Raw genomic sequence first — 18,850 nt, 5'->3', positions numbered from 1 at the left:
TTGTAATCTAGATGGGTCCTTAAGTTAGAAAAATATTTCTTTAAAGGTACCAATCAGTCTTTAATGTCACACATGTACCAGTCGTTTGAACAGCCTGATTTCTTAGAATTTACAGTGTCCACTCTAGACCAAATCATATCACTAGCACTCTAAATAGTGAGAGTGTCTAACTTCATTCCAGGTTTTTTTTTCTACATAAGCAATTTGGATGTATTTGCTATTTTAAAAACTACCCCGGTGTCAGCAAACATGGAGCCTGTGAGCAGTGCTGGCTGATATCTGTTCCAACTGCCTGCCCTAGGCCAGATCCTGAAATAATGTCTGACGTTTAAGTTGTTTTGTAATGGTACTTGACCTTTTATTATTAAGGTTTTTTTGTTTACTTTATACCCTCCATATTCTTAGGATTGCAGAATTGTTGCTAGGTTCTTTACATGATGTGGTGGTGTTTTTTTTTATTCATATCTTAAGTGTTCACATCCTAGCTAACGGTACATAATGTTGAAAAGAGTAAGAAGTCAAAATTAACTACTGAGACCTTTGAAATTTCATGAGTTATTGCCTCTGTAATATGTTGTTTCCATTTCAGTCTATCACATTGGTAATACAAATGCAGCTCCACATGTCTAGATTGGGTAGTGATCATTACATTTTGGGAATGCATTTTAGAGATTCAGCCATTTAGCTAAGTTTTTGCTATTGGTTTATATAAGAACCAATCAAATTTTTGATTTATCTAAATGCTTCATCTTATTTAATCTCCAGGCTGCCTTGCTGTTTTTTCATGCCAAAACCTACATCTTTTATTTGTTAAATTGCAGGACAATCAGCTAACCTCACTCCCCTTGGACTTTGGGACTTGGACCAGCATGGTGGAACTGAATTTAGCCACTAATCAGCTCACAAAAATTCCTGAGGATGTGTCTGGGCTAGTTTCCCTTGAGGTGAGAGGAATACAGTGAATATCTGACTAAGCAAATCCTCAGAAATGAACTTTTCCTATTTCAAATTTAAGTAATATTATTTTGCATAATCAGTTTAAAAAGAAAAGTATATGTCCCAATAATAAGTGTGCTAACCGAACATATGAGTGTTTCATGAGTTTATGGCTTTCATGAATAGCTTTTTAAATGTTTTGTTCCTTAAGCCTGTGTACCTATTTAATTTATTAACCTATAGACAACGTCACACCACAAAATGTACAGTGCAGAAAATAAAATGAAATCTGAGCTGAACACCCAGAGAGACCAGCATACAAACAAAGTGGGCCAAAATATTCCAACAAAAGGATGACAAAGTGGACTGAGTTCAGTTAGAAAGCATTGAAGTGGGCCTCGAAACCAACCACCAAGAGATTAAAGAGAGAGTTCTATAGATCGAATCCATGAACCAAGTTGGCCCATTAAACAGATTTTGTTGTTAGAGTGCCAATAGCTAAGGGCATATTTATGTTGTAAAATTAGGTAATTTTACAACTAGGTAAAAACACTAGGGAATTAAACAGAACTGCTTGTGCAATGTTTATGCAAAAATGAAAGTTCGTACAGCAATTTTAATTCAGCCACATTGCATATTGGTAATTATGGACTGAGGTCACAGGGGAATCACGCTGAGATTGCTCAATTAGGGCAAACTGCGAAGAATGGGGCAGACAATCACCAAAACTGGTGGTTATTCTAATACTTAGATTCACCAAGCCAGCAACAAAACAGCTTCCACAATACCTTACTGGTTACCCAGAAGCCAAAAACACAGTTCCCTTAAAGCAACCCAGCCTTGGACTTCCTCCTAGAGATCCAAGTCAAATATGAAGAGGATTACTGAAAATCTTGTTCATCATATAAAAATTGGACACATTACCCTCCAGGTCACTGAATATTTCTGATCTTACCGAAATACATGCTTACAGCCAATTCTTATTAATTAATCTAAAATTTATTTAAAAAGAAGAGAGTATTGGTTGAAAGATCATTCTAAAAACTCTGTTCAGTCTGTATGTATATCAGTTTCATAGTAGATATGGTGAACTTCAGAGTTGCAAAGAGTTCTTTCAGAATTAATCCATAGTTTTAGTCCAATGTCCAATATCAGGGTGATCCAGATGGGACTGGAGATCTCAGTCTTGGGACTCAAACTTCCCCCGATGAAGCTTAAGCACATCTGAGATGAAAGGATCAGGTCCCAAAAGCCCTTTGTATGATTCCCGGGCAGCCTCTTGACAGCATGCAGTCCTTGGGTGAACAGTAGGCAATTATCCTAGCTTTGAAGTAGACCTCCTATTTCCTAAGCATCACTGATAATTAGCTACATGGATTAACATAAGGCAACTGCCTATCTCCCGTTATTTACAGGTAGTTTGCTACATACTTCAAGGAGAGATTGACAGTGATATCACTACATTCACAGTTCATTTAAATGTTAATTCAGAGATCAAAAGAAAATGTTAACAGAATTCAGCAATAGACAGGAACTGTTCGGTTACATGGTTAACACCTAACAATATATAAGAAAAAACACTTACAGTTAGCATTACCTCTAATTCTCTAAACAGACAGGTTTGCATTTCTAATTCTAGTCTATCTAACGTGAAATGGCCCTAATTACCATTTACATATCCTTTAATATGTCTCTAAAGGTTGAATCTGGATCAGTTAACCTACTAGTTGTGTAACCCTTTCTGACCCTGTGTCACAGTAATATTTTCTGTTCTGTTTTTCTTTTAGATTCGTAGTTTAATACGTTACTATTCATATTGTTTAGTATGTACCTTAAAATATACAGGATATGCAACCAGACCACATTATTATTGACATGCTAACCTTAACTTTGGCATTTCCTGACTTTAACTGTGCAATCCTAACCTGATTAAGTTTATCAGACCTGAAGAAGAGCTCTGTGTAAGCATGAAAGCTTTCTCTCTCACGGACAGAAGTTGGTCTGATAAAAGACATTACCTCCCTCACCTTGTCTCTCTAATATCCAGGACCGACACAGCTCCAACAATACTGCAGACAACCCTAATGATGCATTGTTGTAGAATTTTGCATTAACTGTTAAACTACTAACTTTTGTGTTTGTGTGTGTGTTAATATCGTAAAACAATAACATGGTAGGATTGGAAAGGAGAAATATCAAGCAATTCTAGCACAGTGCTGGGATCAATTCCCAGATCCTATTGGGTTTAGCTGGGAGATCTTAACTATCCAAAGCCAGCCGGACACCCCTCCAGAGCTGTCTGGCCTTGGTGATGTCACTAAGGGTAAGTCTTCACTGCAGCAGGGAGCGAGCCTCCCAGTCTAGTTAGACAGACTTGTGCTAGCTGGTCTTGAGCTAGCACGTTAAAAGTAGCAGTGTGGAAGTTGTGGCTTGGGTGTCAGCTTGGGCTCTTGAGCCTGCCCAGTCCTCCAGGTCTGAGCTTGGGTGACTTGCCTGAGTCTCCACGGGAGCTGCAACATCCACACTGCTCTTTTTAATGTGCACTAGCTGGAGCCCCATTAGCACAAATCTGTCAGTCTGTCTACCTAGGCTGGGAGGTTTGCTGCCAGCTGCAATGTAGAAATAGCCTTTAGAGCAGGGGTGGGCAAACCTTTGGGCCCGAGGGCCACATCAGGGTATAGAAATTGTATGGCGAGCCATGAATGCTCATGAAATTGGGGTTAGGGTGTGGGAGGGGGGTGAGGGCTCTGGCTGGGTGGAGGAGTACTTGTGGCACCTTAGAGACTAACCAATTTATTTGAGCATGAGCTTTCGTGAGCTACAGCTCACTTCATCGGATGCATACTGGGGAAATTGCAGAAGACATTATTATATACACAGACACCATGAAACAATACCTCCTCCCACCCCACTCTCCTGCTGGTAATAGCTTATCTAAAGTGATCATCAAGATGGGCCATTTCCAGCACAAATCTAGGTTTTCTCACCCTCCACCCCCCCCCACAGACAAACTCACTCTCTTGCTGGTAATAGCCCATCCAAAGTGACCACTCTCTTCACAATGTGTATGATAATCAAGGTGGGCCATTTCCTGCAATAACCTGTTTTTAAAGTGGATTAGTTAAAGCTGAGAAAATGCTGTGTGGACACTCTTATTCAGAATTAAAGTGGGCTTAATTTGATGTACTTTGGAAGTGAATTAATCTGAATTGAGTTGATGACACTTGAATTCTCAATAAGAATGCTCACACAGGGATTTAATGCAGTTTGACTAATCCTCTTTACATTCAGACCTTCAGTTAATTTTCCTGCATGTCCCCCGGTAAGCAAGTCCTAATTTAAAATGAGAGCAACAGTAACTGAGAGCACCAGAGGAATTAAAAAAGGGGACTGATGAGGGAGGTCATTATTGGAGACCAATGCATGTGTGTAGAGTGGCCAAGTATTTTGTTATATTAGTCCCTTCCCAAAACCAGCTTCTTGAAGGTGGCATAAAAAGTAAGAGGAGGTGGGGAGGTTTGTTGAGCGTAAGGGATAGCACTGAGGCGGGCATGTGAAAGAATATAAATGATAGGGGAATTATGTAGTAGTCTGTTTTTCTTGATTCATTTGGTTAAAATGGGCGCTTAGCTCTTTGTTTCTCCACTGTTTATTTTAAAAATATGTACATTTTTAAAATAGTCCTGTTAATCTGAAATCTATTGTTCTGAATTTAAACTTCACCTGTTAACTTTGATTACTGATTTAAGTTTAACTTTGTCCTTTAGTTCAGTTTCACAGGAGTTTTACAAAACTTGTTAAACAGTGTGTTAATTTTGCATTCTATTGAATGCTACTTAAGCGATACTTAACACTTAATTCTGAAGTCTAAAGGGATTCTCTTTTAGTTGGCACTTGCTGCATTACTTAAAATTTTCCCTGTTTTTTTCTTCAGGTTCTTATCTTGTCAAATAATCTTCTGAAGAAACTTCCCCATGGCATTGGAAACCTACGGAAAATAAGAGAGTTGGATCTAGAGGAGAACAAACTGGAATCCTTGCCAAATGAAATTGCTTACCTTAAGGATCTGCAGGTGAAACAATGAGAGGAGATAAACATACTAAGCCTTTTACTTACAACAGGCTAATTTGTACCTTTCCCACTTAAATTGATGGTATCTAGCTCTTTAAGGAAAGTTAACAGAAGGAGTTTACTGTTAGCGAAGAGTATAGAGAATCAGGACTCTTGAGTTTTATTCCTGGTTCTGCCATTGAGTCTCTGGTTGACCTTGGGAAAACAACATTTAATTCTTCAAGTGCTGGTCCTTATGTGTTTTCCACATGTGGGTATACATGTGTGCCGTGCCCGAGTCCAGCAGTTTTTCCAAGCAGTGTCCATTGACCCACATGTGCGTAGTATCTCCCTTCGTGCTCCTGACTGAGAGTTTAAGGGGCGTTGCGGGTCGATGCCCCGTGGCCTGAGTTGAAATCCTGCCCTTCACTCTAAGTCTCTAAAAGAGTGTGTGTATATCTTCTCTTTCCCCCCACCCCAAGTCGGGGGGAAACTCTCTTTATCCCAGGGACTATGCCAGGGTCCTGGACTTCAAGAACTGCGTTTCCTGTCCTTGCTCCTTTTCCATCCTCAACACGGATCAGTGGTGTCTCTATTGTCTGGGTGAGGCCCTTATCTCGGTGAAGTGCAGCATCTGTAAGTCCTTCCCACCCCAGAACCAGAGAGGCTCAAGAACTCAAGCTGAGGAAGCATCTGATGGAAGAGGCCTTGATCTGAGCTTGGCCTGGGAGACCCCCCTGTACATCAGCCTCAGCTGGCCAGCAATACAGTTCTGAGCATGAACAATGGAGCAGAGCCACTGGCACTGAAGCCCAACGACACAGGGCTGCCCGTGACAGTAAGAAACACTCTCATGGGCATAATGGCATATCCACACAGTGGACTACCTACAAGAAGCATATTTGCTCCACAAGCCATGCCAGGTCGGGTGAGATGTCATGTACAAATCCCACAGAACTGTCACTCGGGGCCCCTCGGCTGGAGGGTAAGGCGAAGAAGAGGGATCTGATAGGGACAAAGATAGGCCAGTTGCGTCCACGAGCGCCAGTCCGGTTGTACCATTGGTACTGCCTCAGCAGTATGGAGACTGGCCAGCTCCGGCAGTGAAACCAGGTCCCTCCGGTGTCTTAATAGGGAACCCTGTGGACTCCAGGCCATATGGACGCTTTTCTGACACTGGATGAGGTCTTCCTCCACTATCTGCAGTCTCTACTTCTGTCGGGTCTGACGGTTCTCAGGGAGGTTCCTACCCTGGAGCATGAACCTCTGCTACTGCCACAGGAGAGACCCCTTCCCTTTCCATCATACAGGGGCCTCCCAGTACCAACAATACCACTGTTTCCGATGGCACTGTCCTCAGACTCAGAGGAGCCAGTCCCACTGATATCTCCGACACAGTGCAGCTCAGACAGCTGCAGCAGCCCTATCCTCCTGGCTATGACCCCCCTTCCCCAGGGATGCCTGATATCATTTCCTGTGGGCCCCCTGTGACTAATAAATCCCTCCTTCTGTCCATACTGGGCACCCTTATAGCAGACACTGGCACCGTTGCAGGAGTCCTGCCACTCGTCGCCCTCTCGTCAGCTGCTTCCGTCGGTGTATGAGGAGGAAGACACTGAGCCAGTACCACCAGTTCGGACCGGAGCCGCCTCATCAATGGATGACTTGTTCATCCCTTTTGCCACCCTCTCTGATGACCATTGGCAATATCAAGATCTTCTCCAAAGGGTGCCTATTGACTTGTAAATCCCATTGGAGGAGGTCCAGGACCCCCAGCACCATCTCCTGGACATCTTATAGCCCCAGGGGCCATCCAGGGTGGCCCTTTTCATAAACGAGGCCATACTACAACTGGCCAGAATGGTTTGGCACATAGCTGCATAGGTGTGCCCCCATCCGGAAGCAAGCTTGCCAAAGGGGCTGATTTCCTTTTTACACACCCTTCCCCTAATTCACTAGTGGTGCAAGTGGCTGTGGAAGGGGCTCAGCAGCACACTCAGAAATCCACCCTGCCAGAGAAAGGGTCAAAGAGGCTGGATCTCCTGGGCAGTAAGGTCTTGTCCTCAGCAGGCCTTCAGTTTCATATAGCCAATTACCAGGCATCGTTGGCTAAATACAACTTTAATACCTACGCCAGGCTGGCGGAGTTCAAAGACAAGGCCCCTGGGGAAGATCAGGCCCAGTTGCACTCCTTGATGAAGGAGGGGAGGCTGGTGGCAAAGGTGGCTTTCCAGGTCATGGTGGATGCTACAGGGTCCTTGGCTACAGGGTTGGTCATGCATAGAAACTCTTGGCTCCAATCATCGGGCTTCCCAAGGGAGGTCCAAAATACTATTCAGGACCTCCCTTTCGCTGAGGCCAATCTTTTCAGTGAAAAGGCAGACGAGACTTTGCATTCCCTGAATGACTCGAGATCCACCCTCAGGTCTCTGATATCTATGCTTCAGAGCATAGATACCTCACAAGAATACATCAGAAACAGCCCTTCAGACCATGGCCACTTTCCTATCTCTCTTACTACCATCATCCACCTGAACCCCCTTGCAAGTGACCTGAGATCCCAGAGAGGCTGTTTCCCGGCTCCAACCACTACCACGTCATCCATGTACTCCCAACTGCAAGCCAAAGGCCACTTTTGATATCCAGATCAAGACCTGCATACCTGTGCATACCACCACTGATTATGCCTACTTCACCACCCATCATCTTTGGAGGCTGCCTTACCTCCTTCACCCACATTTGGAGTGAGGTCACCATGGACAGTTGAGTTCTGGAGATTATCCATCATGGATACTCCAAGATTTCCTTTCCTTTTCTCCGCACAAACCTCCTACCTGACCACCCCTGGGGGACCTCTCCCACCAATTGATTAATCAACAAGAGACAGACTTTGTACTCCACCGGCGAGTGATAGCGAGCATCCTGCCTCAATAGCGAGAAAGAGGGTTCTGCTCCCCATATTTTCTCATCCCCGTGGAAGGTGGGAGGCAAGTCCTGGATCCATCCTGGACTTTCGACAGCTCAATATTTTCATCAGGAAGCTGAAATTCACAATGATTACATTGGCATCGGTAATCATCTTCCTCCAGGAAGGGGGGGGTGGGGTAGTTCACACCTCTTGACATGAAGGATGCATATTTCCTTGTGGACATTCACCCATCGCATAGGAAATTGCTACAATTCAGGATTACACAGCAACAATACCAGTTGCACATCCTCTCTTTAGTCTTGCGATAGCATCACGGGGCTTTGTGAAAGAAAGCGTTCACGGTAGTAGTAGCCTAGATGCAATGCCAGGGAAATACGGTGTTCCCATACCTGCACAGCTAGCTTCTGGTGGGACATTCCCGACAAGAAGTTGTCTTCACGATAGATTCCCTTCAATGTCTCCTTGCCTCCTTAGGTGTCTGCATAAACGAAGACAGGTCCATTTTGTCACCTACACAGACAATAAATTTAATAGGAGCAAGGCTGGACTCTGTCTCAGTGTGAGCTTTCCTTCCAGTGGACAGATTTTACACGATGAGCAGCCTGATCACGCACGTCACCCGCAAACCCCGCATTATGCTGTGTTGGTGCCTCTCCTTCATGGGCCACATGGCTGCATGCAAGTATGTGACACCTTTTGCTCAGCTCCACTCTACCTACAGGCCTACCAAGGACCACATTAACTACAGAGCTACCGTTCCCTCAGGAGTTCTTGCCTCTCTTGCTTGGTAGTCCAACCCGACGCAGACCGTGGTGGGAACCCCCTGCAGCCCTCCAATACTGAGGAGCCACCATTGTGATGGATGCCTCCCTTACAGGATGGGGCGCTCACCTGGCATACCATGGGCCCAGAGTACATGGACACCATGGGAAGCCAGGTGGCCTAAAAACCTGCTGGAACTGAGAGCAGTCCGCATAGCCTGCAAGGCCTTCTTTCCCATCATATGCTCCCTCTACATGCAAATTCTATTGGACAATATCACCATGGTTTTATATATATATAAACAAACAGGGAGGAGTGTGATCTTGTCTCCTCTGCCTGGAGGCAGTCAGACTGTGGATCTGGTATGTCAGAAATCAGGTTTCCTTACAGGCCGCGTATCTCCCATTCACTCAGAACTCTGTAGTGGACAGACTAAGCAGAAGTGTCCATGTAGACCATGACTGGGAAATACACAACACAGTTTTGACCAACATCTTTGCACAGTTGGGTACTCTCCTATGGGACCTCTTTGCATCCCAGATTAACAGAAAGCTTCTCATGTTCTGCTCCGGGAGGGCTATCGGCAGTAACTCAGAGTGACACTCTCCTGCTCCCTTGCGTGACCTCCAATACATTTTTTCCCCCTTTTCCCCTTGTACCACAAGTTCCTCAGAAGATTCACTGAGACACAGCCACCATCATCCTTCTAGCACCCTGTTGGCCCAGACAGTTCTGATTCACGGATCTCCTAAGGCTGTCCATACACCCACCCATCCGGATCTGCCCATCTGCAGAACAGGCTCAGGCGCCACAACCCAAGCTCACTCCACCTCATGGCCCAGTGTTTGGATGGGCGTCAGACATGGAACGCTCATGCTCTGCCTCGGTCCAGGAGATCCTTAACCAAAGCAGGAAAGAATCAACCAGAATGTGCTACTGGGCTAAATGGCGCCACTTCGCTGATTGGGCATGCTGCTGTCACCATTCCCTCGCCACGGTGGGCATTCAGATTATCCTCAACTATCTCCTCGCCCTGGAAACATCAGGTTTTAGTCCTTAGCTTGCTGCATGCACACCTAGCAGCGATTATCGCTTTCCTTCCCCCAGTAGAGTGATGCTATATCTTCGCACACCTGACAACAGTGCGGTTTATGAAGGGCTTGATCAGAACCTTCTCACCGGTCATCAAACCCACGCCCCTGTGGGACCTTAACCTTGTCCTGTCAGCTCTCACAGGGCTGTCCTTCGAATCTATGGCAACCTGTGCCCTGACCCACCTCCCCATGGAAGTGGCATTCTTGATAGCCATCACTTCGGCCAGAAGGGTCAGTGAGCTAGTGGCCATGATGGCAGACCCTCCCTACGCAGTATTCCAGGAGGAAGGTCTCCCTCCAGCTACACCCCAAATTCCTCCCCAAGACTGTGTCCAAATTCCATATCAGCCAATCAACTCACTTACCTATATTTTCCAAAATCTCATGCCTCTCCTGAGGACAAGAAACTATACTCCCTTGATGTCAGATGTACCCAGGCATTCTATCTGCAAAGAACCAAGCCATTAGAAAGTTTTCAAGACTGTCACCATAGTAGAAAGATTAAGGGGCAAGCCATATCCTCACAGAGGATTTCTAAGGAGGGGGATGCATGCTAAAATGCTATAAGATAGCAAAACTTCCCCCTCTCGGGAGTGTTACAGCTCACTCCACATGACCGCAAGCAGCCTCCACAGCATTATCTGGCATCCCATTTACAAAGCTGTGACTTGGCAATCTGTCCACACATTTACGGCACACTATGCCCTGACTCGAGACAGCCATGGATGTGGCAGTAGGAAGGACCGTCTTACAAACAGCTCTGCTGCCAGCCTCCTTGCACCCAACTCCACGCTGATTGCTGCTTGCAGGTCACCCACGTGTGGAATACACATAGGGAGCTGCACAAGAAAGAAAGAGGTTACTTACTGTAACTGGAGGTTCTTCAAGATGTGTGGTTCCTATCTATATTCCACTACCCGCCCTCCTTCCCCTTTGCTTTGGACTTGGTTACATTGCGGTAACAGGAGGAAATGGAGTGGCATTGACCCGCACCACCCTTTAAACCCTGGGTCAGGAGCACGAGGGGCGATACTGTGCATGTACAGATGAACAGACACTGCTTGGAAAAACTTCCAGACTCAGGTGCATGTGTGCCTATGTGTGGAATACAGATAGGGACCACACATCTCGAAGAACCTCCCGTTACACTTAGTAACTTCTCTTCTCTGCTCCAGTTTGACCAGGTATAAAATGAATAAAATAATGACTTCACAGAATTGTTCTGAGGTTTCAGTAAAGCTTATGAAGTGCCTTCATATCCTTGGATAAAAGTGCATGTTGTTTATTAAGTTTAATAATAGTTAACAGAGAATTTGAATGCCATAGAGAACTAGAGATTTCCCTCCTTATGCTGGAGATACAATCTGTCAATTCAATAACTACATTTTCTGATGTTACTCGGCTGTTTGAAGGCACTGTTAGTAATTTTAAGAACTTATTTCTCCACCAGAAATTGGTCTTGACTAATAATCAGTTGACCACCCTTCCAAGAGGAATTGGTCACCTCATCAATCTGACACATCTTGGGCTAGGAGAGAATCTTCTCACACACCTTCCTGAAGAAATTGGTAAGGTGCTATTTCTGATAAATATAAATATACAGGATGGTTAAGCAATAACCTCCAAATACCTCTGGGAGACACACAATGATAGAAATTTATTGTGTTCATAAACAAAGACCACAAAATTCAAGGAGAAACTTTTATTGTGAGGAGGTATGCACCCCTACTTGAAATTTCTGCCAGCACTACAATATTACATGCTTTCTCTATTTTCATGAGAGAAATGACTTAGCTTTTTCTGATTAATTACCCTGTGTGTGAAGAACTTGTAGCGGGAAACTGACTTGGATTAAGTAGTTTCCTTCTCTATCAAGCTCTTCACACACTGTGCTAAAGATAAATTTATAGGATTGTGTAGTGCCAGTGTTCGACAACTTTCCTTTCCAACCATTTCCCTGTAAAGACTCATTAGGAAAGGAATCAGACTAATCCTATGACTTTTCTTTCTGGCCACGCTGCAGAAGTAAAATTTTATGTGAGGGAAGGGGCTGCAGAGGGAATCTAGGAGAGGCACTTTCCTTCTACAAATCTTTCCATTTGCATATCATCACACTCTGCTTGCCTTGCTGAGACAAGAGAAGAGGAGAAGGAAATACAGGGAAAGGAGAGGAAAGAGAATAAAAGAGACCTAAACACCATGAAAATGAGTGAGAAATACAGGGCCACATGGCTAGAGAAGAGGGAAACAGAGATACTTCAGCAGTGTCAGCACCTCCAGTGAAACACCATCACAGCCAGTGCAAATCTTGCACATGTTGGAGTGAGAAGGGCCAAATCTCAGCTAAACCTGGCCCTATGCATTCTAGATCATAAATTAGTTGAGCTCAGGTGCCTTATACTCTAATCTATAGAGTTAAAATAAATTACTATGTTTAAAACACTCTAGTGAGTGGTAGAGACTGGTTATTAAAGTTTTCAAATTTGATTGTCTCATGTAGAATTATCAGATAGCGCTCAGAGTTCTGCTCAACTCTGCCCTTTCTGCTTTGCAGTCTCTCACCCTGGCTCCCCAATCTTCCTCAGATTCTATATGTGGTTCCCCTGCTTGTACTCTGAACCTTTCGCACGCTCTCCCAGTCCACCAGTGGTCCTGAAACCTTTCCTTCCCCAACATGCTCTTTAACCCTCTAACACGCCTGTCACCCTCTCTGCTTCTCCTCTAGGTCTTTGATGTTTCACCAAGAGGTGAGTGTTGTAAGGCAGCAGGAGTATTCAGTAGAGATTTACATATTCTCATTACTGACTCTGCGACTGTGAACAGTTACATGATAGAAAAAAATTCTGCTAATTGTAACTACAGTAATACAAATAATAGTAAAACAATTCTAACAATACCTACTTCCAGTTAGCATTGAAACTCTTATTGGTATTTTGCGGTATGTGTCCAAGTACATCATTTTCCACATGCCACTCACTCCCTTAAAGAATTACTCTGTGTAAACCTGTCTTTGCTCAGTTAATGCTCCTGCCAATGTCCCCAATGCAACATCACTGGGAAGCTTTGACAAACAAATGGTGCAATACTATCCTGCCATGAACAAGTGTTGTATTTTTTTTTTTTTTTTTACCATTTTTATTAATCTAAAGTGGAGCTGGCCCTCAGAACAGGAGCAGTGCTTATAGTATTAGTATAGGTGATCTGTAGGGACTACAATGAAAGGATCTATATACAGGGATGTTCAGTTATCTCGTTTGGATTTTGGCCTCCAAGATAGGTAAGCATGGGCAAGAAAGAGAATAGGAGTACTTGTGGCACCTTAGAGACTAACCAGTTTATTTGAGCATGAGCTTTCGTGAGCTACAGCTCACTTCATCGGATGCATAGCATATCGTGGAAACTGCAAATAAACTGGTTAGTCTCTAAGGTGCCACAAGTACTCCTTTTCTTTTTACGAATACAGACTAACACGGCTGTTACTCTGAAAGAAAGAGAATGTTACTCTGCTCTCTAGCACATCATATTGGTTGATTTGTGTAGAAATCACACTTTGAATGGAAACCTTTCAGTGACCATCACTACAGCGAATTGAGCTGAATGTGACTCTTACTTAGACACCTGTGGGCAAGGAGGTTGCTATGCTTGAAAATAGAAGTGGACATGGGTTGTTTCCATGGTAGAGAATTTCCAACTGAATTTCCCTTGTGAGTTTAAAAGATTCTACTTATATGTTATAAGCTTACCATGTGAAACAAAAGGGATATTTTACTTTTATATTTATGAATGTTTTATTTTAACCAGGTACACTGGAGAATCTGGAAGAACTGTATTTGAATGACAATCCCAATCTGCACAGCCTTCCCTTTGAGCTGGCCCTCTGCAGCAAACTGTCAATAATGAGTATTGAGAACTGCCCACTCAGCCACCTTCCACCTCAGATCGTTGCTGGGGGACCCTCCTTCATCATTCAGTTCCTAAAAATGCAGGGACCATATCGTGCCATGGTCTGATGTAAATTGGATTGTCCCATACACTGTACAAAATACAAACTGCATTAATGTTGTCATTATATATAATATAATATACATATAATATTATATTATATATAAAAATATATAAATAATATAAAAAGGCAAATTTAAGACTGCATTATGTGTTTCTGCTAATAGAGGAATCATAGCCATTTAGATTTTTTTTATTCTGTAAAAATGCTTGTCTAAGTTTTCTTTGCTGAATTTGGTGGATGTTTGTCTGAGTAATCTGGAAATGCCAGTTCACTTTAAGCAATTGCCAACAAATTCAAAAGTTGTTAAATTTAAGGGAAAAGAGTAGTTTTTACTTAGATCTACTTTCAGTTAGCAAAAAATGCGCAATCTTTTATGGTGAACTTTTTTCTTTTCTGTTTTCCTCCCTCTCCTATGTGTCAAAACCTGGTAGGGTCACACATCCTGAAGTTGGTGGGATTTTCTTTAATTTATTTTGAGATTTGAAACAAGCGGTGTTTTTATATTGTTTACAGTCAGAGTAAATCACTGGATTTTGTTTTGTTTTGATTTGCTCTGTTTTAATCAATCTAGAATTTATATGCTTCTGTTGAAGAATTTTTATCAGCTGGTTTGTATACTAAAAATATTTACTCATCAAAACAACTGGTAGGTGGAAAAGATGCAGTCAAAAAAGCTTGAATTCTTGTAAGTCTTGCTTCCCTGAGTTATCAGTTGTGGGCATAACATATCTGAACTGAGCCTTTTGTGGTTGGTCTTTTCTAGCACAAGTAACCTTTTCAGATTGGTCTCAGTGAAGAGCAGTTTTTGTTTTGTGAAGTTACAGATTCATAAGGTCTAACAGTACAGTTGAATGGCAAGGAAATAATATATATTATCTTTTTTTGTTATAATGTTGGGTCATAAACGACAACAGGCAATTTTAAGGATTCCTCATAGTCCTTGTACAATAAATGAATGTCTTACTTTTAAACACTGCAATATATGTAAGTTTTAAGGTTGGTTAACAACGTACTATGGTTTTATATCTTGACTTGCCTTGTACCTCCTTCCATTATGGAACTTCTGTGTCCAAGCACAATAGCTCCACACTGTGCTGTTTTGCTGCTGAACTAAATGCACTTTTCCCCACAGCTGGGGCACTTGCTTCAAAATATTCAGTTCAGTACCACATCTGTTTTTTTAACCTCATCCTGTCAATTTCAGTATTAAAGAACGTTCTGTTAAAAAGAGGCACCTTTTCATTTGTGCACAGATGTTGATCGCTCAGTAGAAATATTGTACGTGGTTCACATGCGATTTTATTTGAATTTGCTTGACTGCTTAGAAAGCTAAAGATGCTGCAGTGAAATAGATACTATCACTCCACTTGCAAGATCAGTTTAAGATGATCTTTTCTTTAAGAAGATGGAAACTCTAAAGGCAGTTACATTTCAGATGTTGACTAAACTGTCCAATTTATACTCATTATAATGGAATTGCTGCTGGACTATTGTGACTTAGAGATGACTATCTTTTGAATGAAATTAAATCAAATGATGTCAGAAAAAATCTATTTCCCGTGCAGAAGTTTGGGGAGTATAATTTTTGGCTTTTAGACATGCTTAATTTTATGTATTGCCTTTGGTCTGGTTTTTCCAGCATTAACAGTAACTTCGCATTCTGTTTTGTCTGATGTTTTTTTATTAACGAGGAACAGCTTTTAAATGGAAGGCAGGTGGAGATATAAAACCGTAGAGGGCTCAAACGTGCTGTAAAACTATTGTAGATGTCACTGGATTTTACCAAGTAATGTCCGTTCCCCTCCCTTGTTTTTTACATCTACTGTAGCTTTTCAGTTTAGATTTTAGATTATAAAAGAAACTAGTTTATTACAGCTCTGCCTGGAGTTAATCTTTCTCAGCAGTAATATGTTAAAATATGAAGATGCTGAAATGTGTAGCTTTGAAGACTGTAATCTAACTTCTGAATTTACTGCTGAAACCTACTTCTTGCTCCCTCAGTTCACTTGGGAAAACAGTTTCTGATTAATATGATTCCTTAAAACAAAGGTGGCTGCCCCTGTGTCTTAAGCATATCAGTTGTGTTCCCCGTTTGCACCCCTAATCTCCCATTTTTGATGAGACAATTTGCCCTTTAATTTATAAGATAACTTGTGTCTCGATCTGTTACAATAGAGCAAGATTTTAGGTGTGTAATACAGTAGGAAACTAGCCCAAGAGGAGTCATTTTAGGTGCTTCTTAAAAGTTTCAAGTAATAGTGCATCTAATAGCAGGCTGCCTCCTCCTGAAGCGTTTCCATTGCCACTGCTAGACAGTCAGGTATAGATGCTGTTGGGCTGCATTTATGGAATTAAGATTGTTTAGTATGTAAATATTTTGATCTGTTTTATTCATCTTGTTAAGGTACATGGTTAATGACTGTACAATTGGAGCTGATCCCCTCTTCCAAAAACTTGGTTGGATGAGAAGTTGGCTTACCAAAAATACTTTTTACACTCTTAAAAAAAAATAAAATAAAAAAAACCCCGTCTCCATTACACTTGTAGGAATAAAGTAATGAATTAAAACATAGCTATGTTAAAAACAGGATATTTTTCAATGTATCCTTGTGCTAAAATAGTAGCTTCAATGCCAAATACTCCTGAGTCCTGTTTGGGCGTTTAATTTTGTACTTTTGAAGTAAATACTTCTTGCAGTGTCTAGAGGGAGTGTGAGTAAAACAGCGTGAGATATTAAGTTCTGGTGCAAAGAATTAACTCAAAGAATTCAAGAAGTTTCCTTATAAAATGAGTTATTTAATTTTGGTGTTAAATGGGTGAGTATCATTGCTTGGAATAAGCTTTAATGTATAAATGTTATTAGTCCCTCAGCTATTTATCTGACACCTTGATCATTTAAAACAATTCTATAACCTGACATAACTTTTTTTAATTTTCCAGGATGTTGCATTGTGCATCTGTTAACTAAGTACAGTTTTTAGGTTGTCTTTAATGCCAAATGCCATTGAGTGGGGTTTGTATATATGTTTAAGAATTTTGGATCATGCTGATTAAATTAAAAATGAGAAGAAAGAACTCAGTCCTGAAAAATATATGGTATTGAAGCATGAGCAAGATGGAGTAATAAGGTTCTAAGGGGTACTTTTTAAGACTAGGATGGTCAAAGGGGTGAGCCAGATTTCTGTTAAAACTTTTGTCCCTTGTGATACTGTTCTGGGTAGTGCTATCTCTGAAATAAATAAGAAGAGATTATAAAAAGTGTGCCAATCTTTAGAAATCTGGGTGCAAATCAAATCATGACCTCTATTGCCTGCCTGTGGAAGTATCAGCACTTGTATTTATAGGACACTCATGAACTATGCCTTTACTAACAAAAGCAAAATACCATGCTACAGAGTATAGTATTATGGTACTCTGATAAGTATAAAACTGATTATAAGGGTTGTCTTTTTAAAAACGTTGATTAAATGTAAAGGAAGAATAACTGGCAATATGACTTTTAGTTTTGAAACAAGTTATATTGTGTTTAAAGTGACTAAATAGAAATTTGGCTGCTAATTCTTGGCTTTGAAAATGCTTGGTTTTCATAAACACTATAATAATAATGTTCCCTCTCTGGCTGCCTCACATTTAATTTCCTAAACAAAAACATCTAGCTGAACACAACCTGTGCAGTTTGGTCATATGGTTGCATACCTGGCCTTTTTTTAACTTGCCCGATGCTATTGGAAACTCTTAAATTCATGTTACTTTATTTTAAAACAACTTAGTGTTGTAGAATATTTGACGCTTCAGTGCCTCTTTTGGTTTTAGGGTTTTTGTGCAGTTTTGTTAATGTTGTGTAAGAAATCATGTGTTCAAACTTCTTGAAAGAACAATAAAGTTTGTTCACTTAAGTGGTTTTAAAAAACAGGACGTAGAAACGTTGTCCAGCTGGTTAGCACTTGAACCCATTGCAGCACCTGAAAAACAAAAACTTCAAGTACCATCTTTAATCCTGGACGTGTGCAGAATACCTTTTTTAATGGAAAAACTTTTATCAGATGTTTCTTTCTTTCCTTGTTTCTCTCTTAAGGATCAATACAAAATCATAACATATCAAGGGAGGACGTGTCTTTTGTATTAGTAAGGAATCTGAATGCAGCAGAGTATTTTTGTATAGTCAATATTGCACCTCAATTGTATCTTTAATCGGCATGCCAGAACTTGCTTTTAATTAGACATACAGTTGGCAGTAATTTGCACAACACACAAACTTAAAAGGCACAGTTAGGACAATTACAAACAAATGATAGTATCTACAAACAGTATCTAACGGTTTTTGTTTTTATTCTCGTGATCAGAAGATTTATGTTTATTATTCTGATGTTTCGGTCTTAAACAGGTCTGCACAGGATTTTTGCTGTGGAAAAATACCAGATCACATTAATTTGTGATCAAAAGCTAAACAAAAGTGTAAACAGTCTACAAAAAATGTACTTTTAATCTGAATTATTGTAATGTTGATTGTTATGTCTATAATATAAAAGATTGCCTTGCTTTTTTATAAATGTCATTCTGTATCAATGCATTCATTATAAATAGTATATTTGTAAATGAGCTGCCACTGAGTCTTTTGAAAGTTTTCTAGTGTTAAAATCTAACTTAACCTGGATGTAAATCATACTTTCGCAGTGTCACAAATGATTGAGAACTGCATTTTCATTATATACCTCTTCACTCTTTTGAAGATGTTTTTCCAAGTAAAATATGAAGTTTAATGTATACCGATTTCAGGAAACTTATACTTCAAAAATTGCATGACAGTAACTGCTCTAAACATAAAAATGTAAATTGCACACCTTTATAAAGCAAATGTTGGTAAAACTTTTTACTTTCATGTTATTATATTATTATATAGTAAGACGCAAAGAAAACAATATAGGATCATTCTGTTTAGAAGGAAAAAGAAACCGTGACTATAGATTTTAGTGCAAAATGAGTTCCAAATAACCACATACATGAAAATAGATGTGAAACTATAGTTCTTAAGAGACAAGAAATCACCTGGATTTAATATTTGGTTTAATAAAA

The 18,850-nt window shown here is 41.1% G+C and overlaps 1 protein-coding gene across 4 annotated transcripts in view; it reads left to right on the top strand.

Annotated features, from left to right (window-relative positions):
- Nucleotides 1-18,650, top strand: part of SHOC2 (SHOC2 leucine rich repeat scaffold protein) — a 107,270-nt gene extending 88,620 nt beyond the window's left edge. For 2 of the 4 annotated variants that reach the window (XM_027817906.3, XM_037903886.2), the window contains 4 exons: nt 822-944; nt 4,871-5,008; nt 11,222-11,339; nt 13,573-18,650. In XM_027817906.3, the coding sequence (XP_027673707.1) occupies nt 822-944; nt 4,871-5,008; nt 11,222-11,339; nt 13,573-13,781 (588 nt within the window). In that variant the 3' untranslated portion in view covers nt 13,782-18,650. Of the gene's footprint in view, nt 1-821; nt 945-4,870; nt 5,009-11,221; nt 13,077-13,265 lie in introns of those variants that run through there. The other 2 variants (XR_006292155.1, XM_037903887.2) reach the window with 2 other exon arrangements.
- Nucleotides 18,651-18,850: the final 200 nt, after the last annotated feature.

Source organism: Chelonia mydas, chromosome 7 (assembly GCF_015237465.2).
Source record: "Chelonia mydas isolate rCheMyd1 chromosome 7, rCheMyd1.pri.v2, whole genome shotgun sequence".
In the NCBI taxonomy this organism is placed as follows: domain Eukaryota; kingdom Metazoa; phylum Chordata; order Testudines; family Cheloniidae; genus Chelonia; species Chelonia mydas.
This window is presented reverse-complemented; position numbering and strand designations above follow the sequence as displayed.